The sequence below is a fragment of the Leptosomus discolor genome, chromosome Z (genome assembly GCF_034619465.1).
Source record: "Leptosomus discolor isolate bLepDis1 chromosome Z, bLepDis1.hap2, whole genome shotgun sequence".
NCBI classification, from domain to species: Eukaryota; Metazoa; Chordata; class Aves; order Leptosomiformes; family Leptosomidae; genus Leptosomus; species Leptosomus discolor.
In genome coordinates, this window is record NC_141419.1 from 93489660 (window position 1) to 93504691 (window position 15032).

The following is a 15032-nucleotide window of genomic DNA, read 5'->3' on the forward strand; positions in this document are numbered from 1 at the left end:
CATCGGGCTTGAAAGCAAATCGATGTTCCTGGTTTCTTTTATGTGGTGTAGCTGCACTTCTCCACTGCTGAAAATCCGTCTCTCCTCTGCCCCGGATGGCTGAATCCTTGTCTCTGTTTCAAACACATTTCTTCTCTTCCTCAGTCTTTTCCAGCATCAGTAAAAATCCCGTCAGATGCACCTGCTGGATGTTGATTCCTCGCTGGCAGGAGGCTGATGGCCGCTGAGGGCCTCGGGGCTGGTCCTCCTGCCCTGCCCAGCACCGCCGCGCCCTGGCACCCGCCCTGGGCACGATGCTAATGCCGCTCGCAGTCACAGCCAAACCCTCTCCCAGCCCTGCACTCCGCACCCACCGTGGCCTCGGGGCTGTGCCAGCGGTGACAGCGCTGCCTGCCCGCGATGGCCACAGGGGGTCTGCATGCTGCCAGCCCCCGGGCCACTCTCCTCCTTGGGGCGCAGGCAGGGAAGTCGTGGCAGGGTTGTGTTTTGCTGCAGCAGATTTGATTTTTTGGGGACTTGAAAGACGTCTGGAGGAACACTGCACCCAGCGCTTCCCAGGAAGGCATTGTCTGCAGGGGCATCCAGCACCTCCTCGTCGGGGCCAAGCACAGGGGGCCCGTCAGAGGTGCTGGAAGGAGTGCTCACCCCTTCCAGAGAGTCGCGGGGACATCTCCTTTCAGAAATCTCCTGCCCGGGTGCCGGCCGGCAGGGCAGGTGTCCATCGAGTGCCTGGGGAGCAGGGTCTGTCCCACCACCTACGCTGGGGCACTGCAGGCAGAGAGGTTTTATACGGAAGGCACATTGCTCCTTGGAAAGCCTCAAATCTAACCTAACCGGTAGTAACTACAGATTTCCTACTGTGTGCCACTGTTGTATTTTCTAGCTCACTTAAGGACGGGTATTTATCACCAGCCAAGGACTCGGCGTAACCTGTACGCCAGGGCTTTCACTGCTACTGCGGGGGCGGTGGGAAGCCGCAGGAGGATGGAGGCACGGGATACATCCTTCTCTGCGCCTTGTCTTGCAAAGCACGCTGTGAACAGTGAAAATACTGGCTCACCAACCCACCACTTCCTTCAAAGCTTCGCACAAAAAATAAGCCACCTAATATAGGAGCAATGTTCCCAGACCCGGGGCAGGGAGCTCTGTACCTGGGCCTCCCCACTCCTCTCGCCCACAGCCTCCGGCAAGCCGAGCTTCTGTGTCAATTACAGGAAAATCAATGAAGATACTGTTCAGGACTCCTTTTCACCATTCAGCACGGATGATATCCTTCACTTTCTAGCACTGATTCATTTACTTTCAGCCTCTCCAGGGGCTCCTGACATATTGCTATCTCTGAAGAATCTGAAGCAAGAACTGCCTTTGTTTCCACTGCAACTTGTTGGCACAAGGCTCTGGGGACGGTGCTGCCGGGGCTGGGGCTCACAACGGGGTCAGAGGGAGAGCGGCTGCAGTGCACGGCAGGGTTTTCAAACATTTCTTGCCAAAGCACCTTCCTGATCTCCTCTCAGATCTCATTTGCACAGAGTCTGGGCAGGATCAGGGGGCAAAACAGGTCCAAAACCCAGGGTTGGCATGCCATCGACCCCCCTCCACCAGCTGCACGCCGTTCTGGCTGTGCTGTCCCCAGCAACAGTGACACCGGAGCACCGCCGACACGTCCCTCTCAGAGCGCCGAAGCCCTGCCTAGGCTGCGTCTCCTGACAGGGTTCGTCTGCCTCTGCTGCCAGGGGCTTTGCCTGGGACAGCGCGGAGCCTTCCCACGCTGCTCACCCACTCGTGATCAAAAGCCCCTGACCCACTCACAGCTTGTGCCTGACCGCTGGGTGACAGGTCTGGTGTGCTCCAGGGCATCGCTGGGCCAGCCGCAGAGGAGGAAAGCCCCACTTGTCCAGCAGCCTGCTGGCTGTAAGCACTCTGATCTCGCTTGTTGACTTTCACAGAGGCAGTTGGTGAAAGGCAGTTTTGTACAAAACCCAACGGCTGGGAGTTCTTCTTCTGCCTGAGGAGCGCTGGAGAAGCGGAAAGGGGTATGACACAAGGACTGTGCAGTCTTACTCTGAGGTTTATATCCAGCCCCAGGACGTGCGGTCAGAAACTACACAAGCCAATGTTAACTACCCAAGAACTGATTTCCAAAACATCTAAAGGTGAAAATTTGTGGATAGTATACCCTGGGACATGTGGGTGAACGCGGTGAGGCTGGGTGGACAACAACAGAAACCATGTGAAGAGTCATCTAAAAAACCTACCTCCTGTATTAAAACAGCATAATTTCCCATTCCCATCCTTTTCTCTCCCCGCCAAAGCCACAGGCATCCCACAGGACTGGGATATAGACCTCCAGGCCATACTCAGGCCAAACTCCCACCGAAGGCTGAAGAACCACGCAGTGACGTAAAAACCTACCCTGCAAATTCCTCATGTTCCTCCTTTTCAAAGAGCACTTCATGCATGGAGATCTTGTAGGATATAGCCCAGAGCAAGGATGGTGCTACAAAGACAGTATTTATTATTTATCAGGCACTTCTGTGAACTCAGTGCTCAGAGGTAGAGCTGGCTATGGGGGTGAGCTTTATGAGGAAAAAAACATGGTTTGAAGAAACACTGAAAGTATTGCAGCATGCAGAAGTCATGTTCGTAAGAGCCATCCCTCAGTTTACAAAAGTCAGGCTTTCTTGGAGTTCGCATAAAATTCGCTGTGTGATTTATGGGACAGTTTATTTACCAGTAGGGTTCTTTTAGGTGGCAGCATGCCCTAAACCCCAGGCTTTTAAAGAACAAGGGGGCTTCCGAACCAGCATTGGGTTTTGGCATAGGATCCCGCAGTGCTGTACGTGCCAGACGGTGATCTATGGTGTCGCGGGGAAATCCCATGGCCCCGTGGCCCTGTGCTGGGGAGCAGGGGGATGTTGTGCACCCACCTGGACATGGGTCCTCCAGTAAAGCCACAGGGGCCCGAGCAGCCCGAGCCTCCCATGGCTCAGCCAGCGGCAAATCTTGCAGCCGCATTCAGCCCCCTCATCCACTCACGGGGCTTGGGGGGTGTCACTGCGGCACTGGGGCTGTTGGGGGTCACTGTGACTGCCAGGCTGGGCCACCCCTAGTCTTTTGGGATGTCACTGCACAGCACCCCAAGGCGGTGGGAAAGGTGCTCTGGGCACCCCAGAGATGTTGGGGTGGGCACACCGGGGCTGTCGGGGTGCACACTGCGGCTGGTGGGGTGGCACAGGGGCTGTCGGGGAGGGCACACTGCGGCTGGTGGGGTGGCACAGGGGCTGTCGGGGGGGCACACCGGGGCTGCCGGTGCGTACGCCGCGGCTGCCGGGGGGGGTGGAGGAGGGGGCACGCCGCGGGGGCACGGCGGCGCTGCCGGGGCCGGGACGGCGGAGCGGCCGCTCTCGGCTGCCATTTCATCGCGCCGCCGCTCGGTCCCTCCATTTTCTTTCCGGCTGCCGGCGGTGCCGGCCCCGTCCCCGCCGCCCCCGCGCCCGCCGCCGCCGGCCCCCCCCCCCCCATGTAGCCCCGCGGCAGCCCCCCCCCCCCGCACACGCCCAGCCGCGGGGCCGCCTCCCGGCATGAGGAGCTGCAAGATGGTGCGGGTGGCCAGCGTGCTGGGGCTGGTGATGCTGAGCATCGCGCTGCTCATCCTCTCCCTCATCAGCTACGTCTCGCTCAAGAAGGACAACATCTTCGGCGCCCCCCGCGCCGCCGGCCCGGGGGGGCCCCGCATGTACATGTTCCACGCGGGATTCAGGTGAGGGCGCGGCCCGGCGCGGCGCGGAACGGCCCGGGGCCGGCGGTCCGCCCTTCCTCTGCGACACCCCCCCCCCCCCGACCCCCCGCCGCCTCCCGGGCTCTTCCCGGGCAGAGGCCCGGCGAGGCCCCGCGGCCCGAGCGCAGCCCCCGGCTCGCAGCGGGGATGCGGCTCCCCCCGCCCTCGGCCCCGGCCGTGCTCCGCGGCTCCGCGCCCCGCCGGTGTGCCCCGGGGCCTGCGGGGAGCGGGGGGGGGTCCCTCCCCCGGGACCGAGAGACGGCGGAGGGCCCTGGCCGGGCGTGGGAACCGCGGTGCCCAGGGGCTGCTGAAAGGTGGGGAGCAGCCCGGCGTCGCCCTGCCCTGCCCGGCGCGGCACGGCACGGCACGGCACGGCACGGCACGGCACGGCACGGCACGGCACGGCACGGCACGGCTCGGCTCGGCTCGGCTCGGTACATCCCGGCACGGCCCGGTGCAGCCCGACACGGCACGGTGCAGCTCGGTGCAGCTCGGCACGGCCCGGTACAGCCCAGTAGAGTCCGGTGCAGCCCGGCACGGCCCAGTACAGCCCGGCACGGCCCGGTACAGCCCAGTACAGCCCGGTGCAGCCCGGCACGGCCCAGTGCAGCCCGGCACGGCCCAGTACAGCCCGGCACGGCCCGGTGCAGCCCAGTACAGCCCGGTACAGCCCAGTACAGCCCGGTGCAGCCCCACACGGCCCGGTAGAACCCGGCCCGGCGGGGCGCGGCGCGGCCGGCGCTGTCCGCGGTGCTGATGCCGGCCGCCGCGGGGCCGGGCCGGTGACGGGCTGCGGGGCCGGGCGTGCGTGTGCGTGCGCGTGGGGCCGCGTGGGGCCGGCCGTGTGTGTGTGACCATGTGGGTCCACGTGTGCGTGTCCGCTGGGTCTGTGCGTGTGCAACCAGGCAGGTCTGTGTGTGCGTGTGTGTACGTGTGGGTCTGTGCGTGTGTGTACGTGTGGGTCTGTGCACGTGTGGGGGTCTGTGCACATGTGTCCCCGTGGGTCTGTGCGTGTGGGTCTGTGCATGTGTGCATGAGTGTGTGTGCGTGTGTGTCCCCGAGGGTCTGTCGTGTGTGACCGCTGGGTCCGTGCGCTCGCTCCCAGGTCACAGTTCGCGCTGAAGTTCCTGGACCCCTCGTTCATCCCCATCACGAACTCCCTGAGCCAGGAGCTGCAGGAGAAGCCCTCCAAGTGGGCCTTCAACCGGACCGCCTTCGCACAGCAGAGGTGAGTCTGCAGCTGGGCGCTGTGCCCACCCGTCCCCTCCTCACCCTCCCCCAGGTTGTCGCCATCCGCCTGGGATTTAAGAAATCACAATCAGGGGCTTCTAAATACCCTGAGCTCTGAGTAATTTGCCAGCAGTGAGAGACAAAGGCCGAATCAGAGCACTTCCCCAGATGGTTACAGCTATCTTGGAAGAACTGATTATTTCAGAGCAGGACCGCAATATGCGTTATTTCACCAAACAGAATGTGACCCAGTTTCCCGTGGTGCAGGGGAAATCGTTGTTACGTCGAGATAAATGGCTGGGGTTTTAAAATTTGAAACAAATCGGACTGTAGCAGCCATGAAATGCTGTGTCCATGGAGGCCCAGCTAAACTTCCCAGCTAAGGGCAGTTCCAAGCAAGTGGAGTGCTGCTTTGCCTTCCAGCACCCCTCGGGCTGAGGGTTCAGCTGGGTGCCCTCGAGCCCAGATCCACCGGAGACACCCCTCTTGGGCATTGCCTTCTGCCTCCTGTCTGCAGGTTGCACTGACCTTCTTGCTGTGTGGCAATGGAAAGGTTTTCTCAGTTCCTTCAGCTTCCCCAGAGCTGATCTGTGCTTAATAGGAAGTAAAATCTGCTTTCAGTTTTCTCACTGTGATGTGAGCTTGGTAGTGACTGGCCAGCCTCTTTTATTCGTTGGATTTACTTATAGATATATGTACAAGTATATATATATATATATATGTATATATATATATATATATATACACATATATAAAAGTAAATATATACTTTATACCCTTTTTAAACATACATATTTACTGAGATACATACATATATATATATATATATATATATAAAAATTTCTCTAAAAGCAAATAAAAACATTTATCCGTTTCAGATAGCTACTACCATCTCGGAATGTAACGTTGTCCTGACACATGCCTGCTGTTCTAGAGCCCACCTTGTGACTGGGCTGACATATCCCACCTGAGGAGCAGTTCCGTTGCAATGCTGCTCCAGCCCAGGCCCCTCAGCACTGCAGCCAGGCAGCCGTCAGAGTCAGGGTGGGGCTGCTGCACCTCTGGGTGCTAGCGAGCAGGATTTGGGCTTCACTCTTCCCTTCTGGTCACTACCCAGCGCAGCAGTGGGACCAGTAACGCCCTTCCAGTGCCGACAAGCGCTGCCCGCTGCCCCGAAGGAGCCGTGGCCCGCAAAGAGAAGATGGTGCTTTGCTGCCCCATCCTTTCCCCGGGACCTCCCAGGCTGGTGTGGCAGTGGCCACCCCCCAGTATTGCTTCACTCCCAGCACCACCAGCTCACCCTCCCTGAGTCTGTCTCTGTGCCACCCCTCTGACGGTTTTAGCTCATGCCTCAGGACCTGCCTTTGCACTCATCCGTTAGCCATAACCCGTAATTAGGGCACCCAGTGGGACTCCATTAATGGTTCGGCATCGGAGGATGCGAGCTGGAAGAAAGGTTGGTTGTTTTCCATAAACATGAGCAAATAAAGTGGTATTTGTTTTCTAATTTTATGCCCTGCTAGGGAAATTCCTGAGCAGGTTTGGTTTTGTAGTATCCTTAAAGATCCTTGTGGAAACACCAGTGTGTTTGCCCAAGTGAGACGTTAAGGAATTACGTTCTCATAAATGGAGACAGCAACTGTCACTTGTTTCTGTGATTCAAAGCTCCTCAATGAGAGCACAAAACCCATATGTTTTTAAAAATGCAGTTCCTGTTAATTCTTCTGAATATCCTGGACCGCTTGGTTTTGCTTCACGTACCTCGTGGCAAACAGGGTACCCATCGTTACCAGAGACCCGCGGTCCAGTTCCAGAAGTGAAATGCACACGGAAAGCACCAGCAGAAAACCCCCTGCCAGGCAGAGCAGGGCTGCGCCCGCCCCTCAGCACGAGGACTGTGGAGGGCTGTGCTGTTAGCTGCATGCCACCAACTCGCATGGGGAATCCGATATTTTAATCCTGATGCTGCTCCAACAGACATGGATACATCCTTAGCTGGCATCAGTCAGGGCCGCCCAGTAAAGCCAAGTGGAGCTCCAGGTGAGGACCCCGCTCCACAATCCCTACCTGTTTATATTCATTTAAAAGCCGTCACACCAGGAAACTACTTTATTACATTATAAAAAAAAAAAAAAAAAAAAAAAAAGAAGAAAAATGTAAGTCTAGCTGGAAAGAAAATTTCTGCACTGCACAAAGAGGGGAAATGTAACTCCATGGTTTCTTTTTCCTTTTCATTTTAGGCAAGAAATCCTTCAGCATGTTGACGTAATAAAAAATTTTTCTCTGACCAAGAATAGTGTTCGGATTGGACAGCTGATGCATTACGATTATTCCAGCCATAAGTATGTCTTCTCCATCAGCAATAACTTCAGGTCGCTGCTGCCTGATGTGTCGCCCATCCTGAACAAGCACTACAACATTTGCGCCGTGGTTGGAAACAGCGGGATCCTCACCGGGAGTCAGTGCGGGCAAGAAATAGATAAATCTGATTTTGTTTTCCGTTGCAATTTTGCTCCGACTGAGGCTTTCCAAAAAGATGTTGGAAGGAAAACAAATCTTACAACCTTCAACCCCAGCATCCTGGAAAAGTATTACAACAACCTTTTGACCATTCAGGATCGCAACAACTTCTTTTTAAGTCTGAAAAAGCTCGACGGGGCCATTCTTTGGATCCCCGCTTTTTTCTTCCACACGTCAGCAACCGTCACGAGAACGCTGGTTGACTTCTTCGTGGAGCACAGAGGGCAACTGAAGGTCCAGTTGGCTTGGCCAGGAAACATAATGCAGCACGTTAACAGGTCTGTGTTTCTGCCTTGCGTTTCTCTCGTCAAAACCCATCTGTCCCTCTGTACAAGCTCTTCATTTTTCTATTCACGCCTGGTCGGGTGGGCACAGCCTGGCCCGTCAGGACCCACTACTGCTTGGGTCTGGAGCAAACACAGCTTCGGGAAGTGCTTCGGTTGTTTCTTCACAGCCGCGCCCGCGGCGCAGCAGAGGTGGGGTGGGCGTTCGCACCGCGGCATGTCCATCGCTGGGAGGGGGCCGGGGGGCTGCACAGGCAAAGCTCCGCTGAGGGGAACAGCAAGCTGGACGCTGGCAGCCAGCGGCGGGGTGGTCCAAGGAGAGCTGCAGTGAAGCGAAGCGGGAGGGCGTTGTACCTCTTTAGCGACCGCGCGTGTGAGCAGGAGCCAGCGAGCCCGAGCCCTACTCTTCTGGGTGAGGCACTGCCTCTCCTGGTTAAAAAGCAAACACCTTCGGAAGGGGACCACAGGAGGTCATGGGTGCTGCTGGGGGCGCCACAGCCTGGCCTGCAGAGCAGCCTTGCCTTGCCCAGGCTTTCAGCTGGCGGCACGGACGGTCTCCAGACAGTAATTTTTCATCCTCACAGCAAACCTCTAGCGTTACTCACACCCCAGACTAACGTGCCTTTGTTTTTCCCACAGGTACTGGAAGAACAAGCACTTGTCACCCAAGCGGCTGAGCACAGGTATTCTCATGTACACCCTTGCTTCTGCCATATGTGAGGAGATCCACTTGTACGGATTCTGGCCCTTTGGGTTCGACCCCAACACGAGGGAGGACCTCCCGTACCACTACTATGATAAGAAGGGAACGAAGTTCACGACCAAGTGGCAGGAGTCCCACCAGCTGCCTGCAGAGTTCCAGCTGCTCTACAGGATGCACGGTGAAGGACTGGCCAAACTCACCTTGTCGCATTGTGCCTAAGAACCTAAATCTTGAAGTGCCAAATGATTGTCTAAAAAGTGCCCAAAACCGAATTAACACCCTTCAGATATAATTCTAAAAAAAAAAAAAAAAACCCAAACCAAACCCAAAACAAACCCCACCCTAAAATATTTTCCATAATATAAAGATGCTTTTTAGTCGCCCTTGTCACTGCTCATCAAAGGGTTTAGCAATTCAGTTTAGCAGTGCAGAAGCGTTTGTCGAATTCCGTGGATGCTATTCATGCAGCAGCAAAATCGAAATATTTTGCATTTATAGATATGCCACTGAGTATGTTTTAAGATAAGTTCATATTTTAGCATTCCACTAAATGCCCTAAGTCTCTTAATTTTATTGTTCCTTCCGGATTAGAACTAGAAATGCTAATTTTAAAAGGTTTTGCTTATTTTGTATATGTTGCTATCAATAGCTCAGCATATGTCTCTTGCCATGGCAATTGAGCAAGCCACTCAATTCCAGTTCATCGCTGCTTGCAAGTTCTTCAGTGTGGATCCTCATTTCCGCCGCTTGCATATTTTCATATTTACTGAATTTTACATTTTTTAGAGAATAATGTGAAGAAGGTCACAACATGGCTCGTACCATAGCTAGGCATTTCTGTTGCTCTCAGAATACTTCAGCTGTTTAATTCCATTTAAATCCCAGTCCAAATTAGACAGGCTGAAACACGCTCATTCCCATCCGTGTGATAACATGTGGTCTGTTGATTTTGAAGTTAAACCACCAGGATAACCAGATTTAGGTTTCTCTGGAGATGTGTTGGGTGAGAAGAACCCCAAACCCTGGCGCAGGGGCACCTCCCTCTGTGCCTTCTCTCCACACCCTCAGGGGGTCCTTCGGGAGGACGTTCCTCCCCAAGCGGGGAGCACGGGAGCTCCCGCCCGTCCCTTTGCACCCACCGACCCCGCCAGCGCTCCCCATTCCCCTCTCCCGGTGTGCACAGCGCTGAGGGACAAGGAGCCGGCCGGGCGCAGCGGCCGCCCCGGTGAGCTCTGCCCGGTGGGACCTGCCACGGTGGTGCCTGGTGTTTCCCCTCGCGGAGCTGCAGGCGTCGGCACTCTCGGGGTTTCCGTACACCCCACCCAAAACGCCGTTGATGGGGCGTGCTGCCCAGCGATGCCAGGTCTGCAGGGAGCAGTTGCTGCCTTCGTTAGCCCAGTGAACAGCGACAGGGCAGAGGGGTTGGCTGGCCCCTCGGGTCAGCGAGGCTCTAGTTGTCCCCGGTGGTCTCGCCGTGGGGCGGGGATGCAAGCCTGCCCTGCTCCCGGCCCCTGGCTCGGCACACGGGGCTGGCTGGGCAGGAACCGACTGGCCGGGCGGCAACCGGAGCCAGGCACTGGGATTTTTAAAAATGTGTTTTAAAGGGAAGTGAGCAGGGCAGGAGTGCAGGGAAGAGGAAATACCAGATTTCCCCATTTACATCTCTCAATCCATGGTCAGACAACTGAATTGGTGGCTCCGTTTCCCAGTCACCAACAGCCATCCAAGGCAGCCAGGGGAAGACACAGCTTCCTCAGTACCGCTGAAAAACAGGCTGTTCATAGAGAGGGCAAACCTTGGGGTCACTTAGGGTTTGAAAATGTTGGCCATTTTGTCTCAGGATAAAGGAGCCTGTGAAATAACTGGGTTTCTTATTACAAGTATGCTTACAGGTATTTTAACATTTTTCTACTATTCTGTACAACACTGAGAACTAAATATACACTGAAAGAAGATGCAAAATCCCATTTAAAATCATACTTTAAACCAGCACATTTTGATTTTTCTCATCCTCTTTACCTACAAGAAGACGTAGGGGGTGAGGAAGGAGATCTCGAGTACAACACCAAACGTGAGCAGCCTGGAGCATCTCCCAGTGCCCTCCACCGCCCCACCACAGCACCACAGCTCCACTGGCCCCCGAAGCTGGGCCCCTGCTCTCCCCTACGCCCCAGCTGGAGAAGGAGCTGGTGGCTTTCTTCCCCATTTTAATTATCCCACATTTTCTGGCTTTTGCTTTTCCAAAGGCTGTTTAGGGCTGGGGGGCACTGCGAAGGGGCTTGGGGCTCCCCTGCGCCCAGCTGTCCGTGCTGTCGTGTCGGTCCTGCGCTCATCTCCGCTCCTACAGCAGCGTACAACTCTAGCAACTGTCATGAAGTCGTGAAGACATAGTTGTGCAGTGGTGGTGGTGTCTTATGCCATATGGTGCCATGCGAGTTGTTCTTGATATTATCACGTATTATTTGTGTTGTAGTTGCGCGCGAGGGCCCAGGCCGGAGAGCGGAGCTGGGCTGTGCTGGGCGCAGACCCCCACAGAGCACTGGGGCAGGCTGTCCCCAGCGCTTGCAGCTGCCCGCATCCCCTGGGGAAGGACCGAGTTCCCCGGCCCCTTCATGGCCCTGCCAGCGAGGGCTGCGGGATCGCACTCTCCGGACGCCCGGACGGCATGTCCAAGCTAGCAGCCGGCAGAGAAGGGTCACACCGAACCCCAAGTGATGCCTGCTGGCTTGTGGTTAATGCCAGATATTGCAATTAAGAGACATTTTATCAATTTCATGTAGGGAACAATCATTTTTAATCAGCAAATTAAAGAAACGTGAACTATTACCGGTATCTTGGCATGAACGTGGAGGCCGATGTGCTCTGTACAATTTTCGGCTGCTGGCTCCCAATGGGAAGCTGCCCTGGCAGACCCTGCTTGGCTGCTGCACGGCATTTACGTGACATAACTCCTTTAAATTAGACGTAGTCGCAAGTAAACACTCATTAGCCTAAACCGACGTATTTCTGCCCATGCGCCTCGTGTGTCTCCATGAGGCCCTTTTTGCAACGGGGACGCTCTGCCTGGGGCGAGGGGGTTCACTGCACGTCCCCCCCGGCGGCTCCACGCACCTCCTTCCTGGACGGCAGCGGGACCGCTGGCGGGCACGGGCAGTGCCAAGGGTGCTGGATGTGCTCGTCCCGTGTGGGAACAGATGAACCTGCCCCATAACCGTACTGAAACTGGGATGGGAAGGGATCCAGACTGGCCGTGGGTGCACTGCAAGGTGCTGGGCTGCCGTAAGGGGTGGGCCGCCTGTTGTGACCCAACCCTGTCCGCAGCGTCCCCAGAGAGGGCTGGTGGCACAGGTGGATCTCCCCGTGCCGAGGGTGCTGCGAGGGCTGGCGTGGCTGCTGCGCTGGAGCGGCAGAGCCCGAGCGGAGCTGGGTCAGGCAGAGCTGCAGCACCCGCCTCTCCCCCCCGAGAGCCCAGTCAGTTTTGGTGTGCACCCGGTTGTTCCTGAGCAGTGCTCATCTTCTCCGGGAGAGAAGATAGAACATAAAAATTCAAAGTCGAAACCAAAAACCTGAATAGCCCTGCGGTAGTTTTTTAATTTTTCACGATTTTTTTTTTTTTAAATTCGATTTCCCTTCCTCATCCCAAATAACCTTGGGAAAACTGCCCACAGTTGGGATTTCTGTTCTCCCCACAGCTCGCCCCCCAGCCTGTTTCCCGCAGCCGTGCTTGGGAGGGCTTTGATGCCCCCCCTTGCCCCTAGCCCAGAGAGCACCAGGGACACAGCACCGCACGTGCCCCCGAGTTGTGGAGCGGATGGCGAGGGAAAGGGCGTTTGACGCACGGTACCTTTCTGTGATCGTGCTTAAGCAAACGGAGCGTCTCTCTCAGGTTCATCCCGCTGGCAGCGAGGCCCCGTTATGATGGAAGGCAGCAGACCCCACGGGGGTGGCTCTGGGGGAGCCCCAGTGCTCTGCAGCCCGCTCCCACCCCCAGAGAGGGACGAGACCCCGTGGGCCCCGGGGGACGGCCCTGGCAGCACAGCTGGAACGTTCCAGAGGCACAAAGAGCAGCCGAGTGCAGAGAAGGAAGCACGAAAATGACTGCAAATATTCGGAAATGGGAATACAGAAAAATTATTGACAGAGCGCCATATTATATCATTGATTTTTAAGCAAAACTCCCCATCGATTTTTCAGAACCACATTGAACATTTCAGAATCATTGATTTTAATGGGGAGTTCTGCCCCAAAATCAATGGCGCAATACAGCCCAAAGTAAATTGCTTCTTAGTATCAATATTTTTTGTCTGAGCTCTTGCAATGTGGAAAACCGTCTTAAAATGTGCATCTTTTGGTTTTATCTGTTTCCTTAGATGTTCTTTGAATTCTGCCTGTATAGAGAGACCAGAGGGGACGGGCAGATTGTGCTGAGTGGTGGGACCAACCACGGCCCAGAGGGAGCTCAGGGCTTCTGCCCTCCCAGGCAGGGAAAGACCCTCCTGATGCCTCGCAGTCGCACTGGGCTCTTTCCCAAATCCCCATTTTCAGGCTGGTTTTCTTGCAGGACCTCACGCCAGAGCAGCGAAGTGGGGTGACCCCCCCGCAGTGTTTGCACCGACAGGTCTGGTCTTGGTGTCCTTTTCTCACTGCACCGGGCTCACGGCACGGGTAATTCCCGTTTTGTAGAAAATCATGTCTCTCTTTGAGCTGGAGGACATGAGCCCTGGGTGCCGGGGAGCAGCGCCGGAGGAGCCCTCCGTACTGGCTGGTGTCCCTCGGCTTGGAGGTGCCCTCGGAGAAGGTCCAGCCCGGGGCTGCTGCGCTTCGGGAGGCGGGTGATAGATTGCAGTGGGGTCTGATGGAGAGGTGGGGACCAAAGGGTGCAGAGAAGGCAGTGGCTGAGAAGGAGGGGCTCTCTGGAAAGGCAGAAAATGCCTTTCCATTAAGTAAGTGAGCTGCTGCCCGCTGCCCAATGCGTCTCCCCGGGGCAGGGAGGTGCCGGCTGCCGGTAAACGGCCCCTGCATTCGGTGTCACCTTGGCTGGGCTCTTCCTTCCCTTCTGTCTGGCCCAAAACCTTCCTGCCTCTGTCTACCCACATGAACTCCTGACGGTTCAGGGAAAACACCCACTGTCACTGCTGAATGTCTAGACAAGCAAATATGGCTACGTGGAGGTATGCGTGGTGTAACGCGGTCGATATTTGTGAGTACAAAACACTTTAGTCTACAAAACTGAGAGAAGTCCCTCTGACTAGATCCAAGCTGCTGGGATGGCATCCCATGCAGCCGGAGGCGAGCGGTGACCGCATCCTCTCCAACCCCTCTGCCGGTGGGATGGGTGCTGAGGACCCACACCCACAGCAGGGACCGTCTGGGAGCTCGGGGTGGGCACAGTGTGGGGCTGGGTGCCACGGCTGGGGGGGGATCGGGCTGCCGGGCGGAGGATCTGAAGAGAGGGTGTACATAAGAGTGGAAATACGTGTCTTACCTTCTCTTTTTTTATACATCTCGGGTTTGTATTTTCATTGCTTGCATCTTTTCAGTGGATGATAGCAAGATACATTAAAACAAAGTCATTTTGGCTACCGGTTTTAATTGTGGAGTATACCAAAAAGCAAGCGTTTGTGAAATGTAACTAACTATGAATGGAGGTTGCAAAAACAGATCATCTAGAAAAAAGCAGGTTTTCTGTAAATGAATGTGTCTTTATTCTAATGGCTATACAGTTCAATGCCTGATGGAGTTGTTTTCGATAAAAAAGATAAATATTTAAAAAAAAAAAAGAAAAAGAATGCCATAATTGTAATAAAGAAGTCATTATTTAACGGCCATACTAAAAGCATTGTTTATTTTTAAATGGCTGATGTTCATAAAGGGCCAGGGCACAGTCTCAGGTGAACGGCGAAGCCGCGCACGGTGTGCGATGCGTTGCCAGCAAAGCTGGTGTCCAGCCTCGCTGCCGCGAGAGCCTCCGCGGCGCCGGCGGGGCCGGGATCGGGCCCGTGGGCTGGCATGTTTCCCGCCAGAGGCAGTCGCAGCCCCGAGGCCCGAGCATGGCCCGCGCGGCGCCTCGTGCCTGTAAACAGGGGGCACACCGGTGGGGGAGGCCCTGGCTCTGCTTGTGACCGAGCACCGCATCCCCATCGTGAGCATCGTGCGTGGGGAGCAACGCCACGATCCGCTCGGGATCTCTCCGCCATGTGGTTCTTTGGTGTGAATGTGCCTGCAACGTTGACTCATGTGCCAAAACACAATATCGAATGCGTTGTTTTTAAATAAAATGTTTTATTGTGCATTGGAAGTCTGTAAAACTCATCTGTGTCCGCTTCTTCCTTCGTATCGTTTCCTGAACCGCTGACTGCCAGGGGTAATGACGGGCTGGCACTGGGAGGGTTTCTGCACGCTCTCTGCTCTGCACAGCAGCGCGTCAGCTTTTCTGCGGGTCTGGCCTTAAACAAAAGGTTTTAGTGGAAAACTTCATCAGAGGAGTTGCCAAGGGCTTTGTTTATTGCTCCCTATA

General features: G+C 55.7%; 1 protein-coding gene across 1 annotated transcript; it reads left to right on the top strand.

Moving 5' to 3' along the window:
- The first annotated feature begins 3581 nt into the window (after positions 1-3581).
- Positions 3582-8734, top strand: ST8SIA3 (ST8 alpha-N-acetyl-neuraminide alpha-2,8-sialyltransferase 3). Its single transcript, XM_086479969.1, has 4 exons — positions 3582-3760; positions 4884-5006; positions 7249-7806; positions 8452-8734. The coding sequence occupies exons 1-4, from the start codon at positions 3582-3584 to the stop codon at positions 8732-8734; spliced, it is 1143 nt and encodes a 380-aa protein (XP_086336095.1).
- The last annotated feature ends 6298 nt before the right edge of the window (positions 8735-15032 follow it).

Bases quoted from the DNA above. Each gene is read 5' to 3' on its own strand.
- ST8SIA3 (XM_086479969.1), top strand. From the start codon at position 3,582: ATGAGGAGCTGCAAGATGGTGCGGGTGGCCAGCGTGCTGGGGCTGGTG. The intron at 3,761-4,883 runs GTGAGGGCGCGG...GCTCGCTCCCAG, and splicing joins ATGTTCCACGCGGGATTCAG to GTCACAGTTCGCGCTGAAGT. The intron at 7,807-8,451 runs GTCTGTGTTTCT...TTTTTCCCACAG, and splicing joins ATAATGCAGCACGTTAACAG to GTACTGGAAGAACAAGCACT.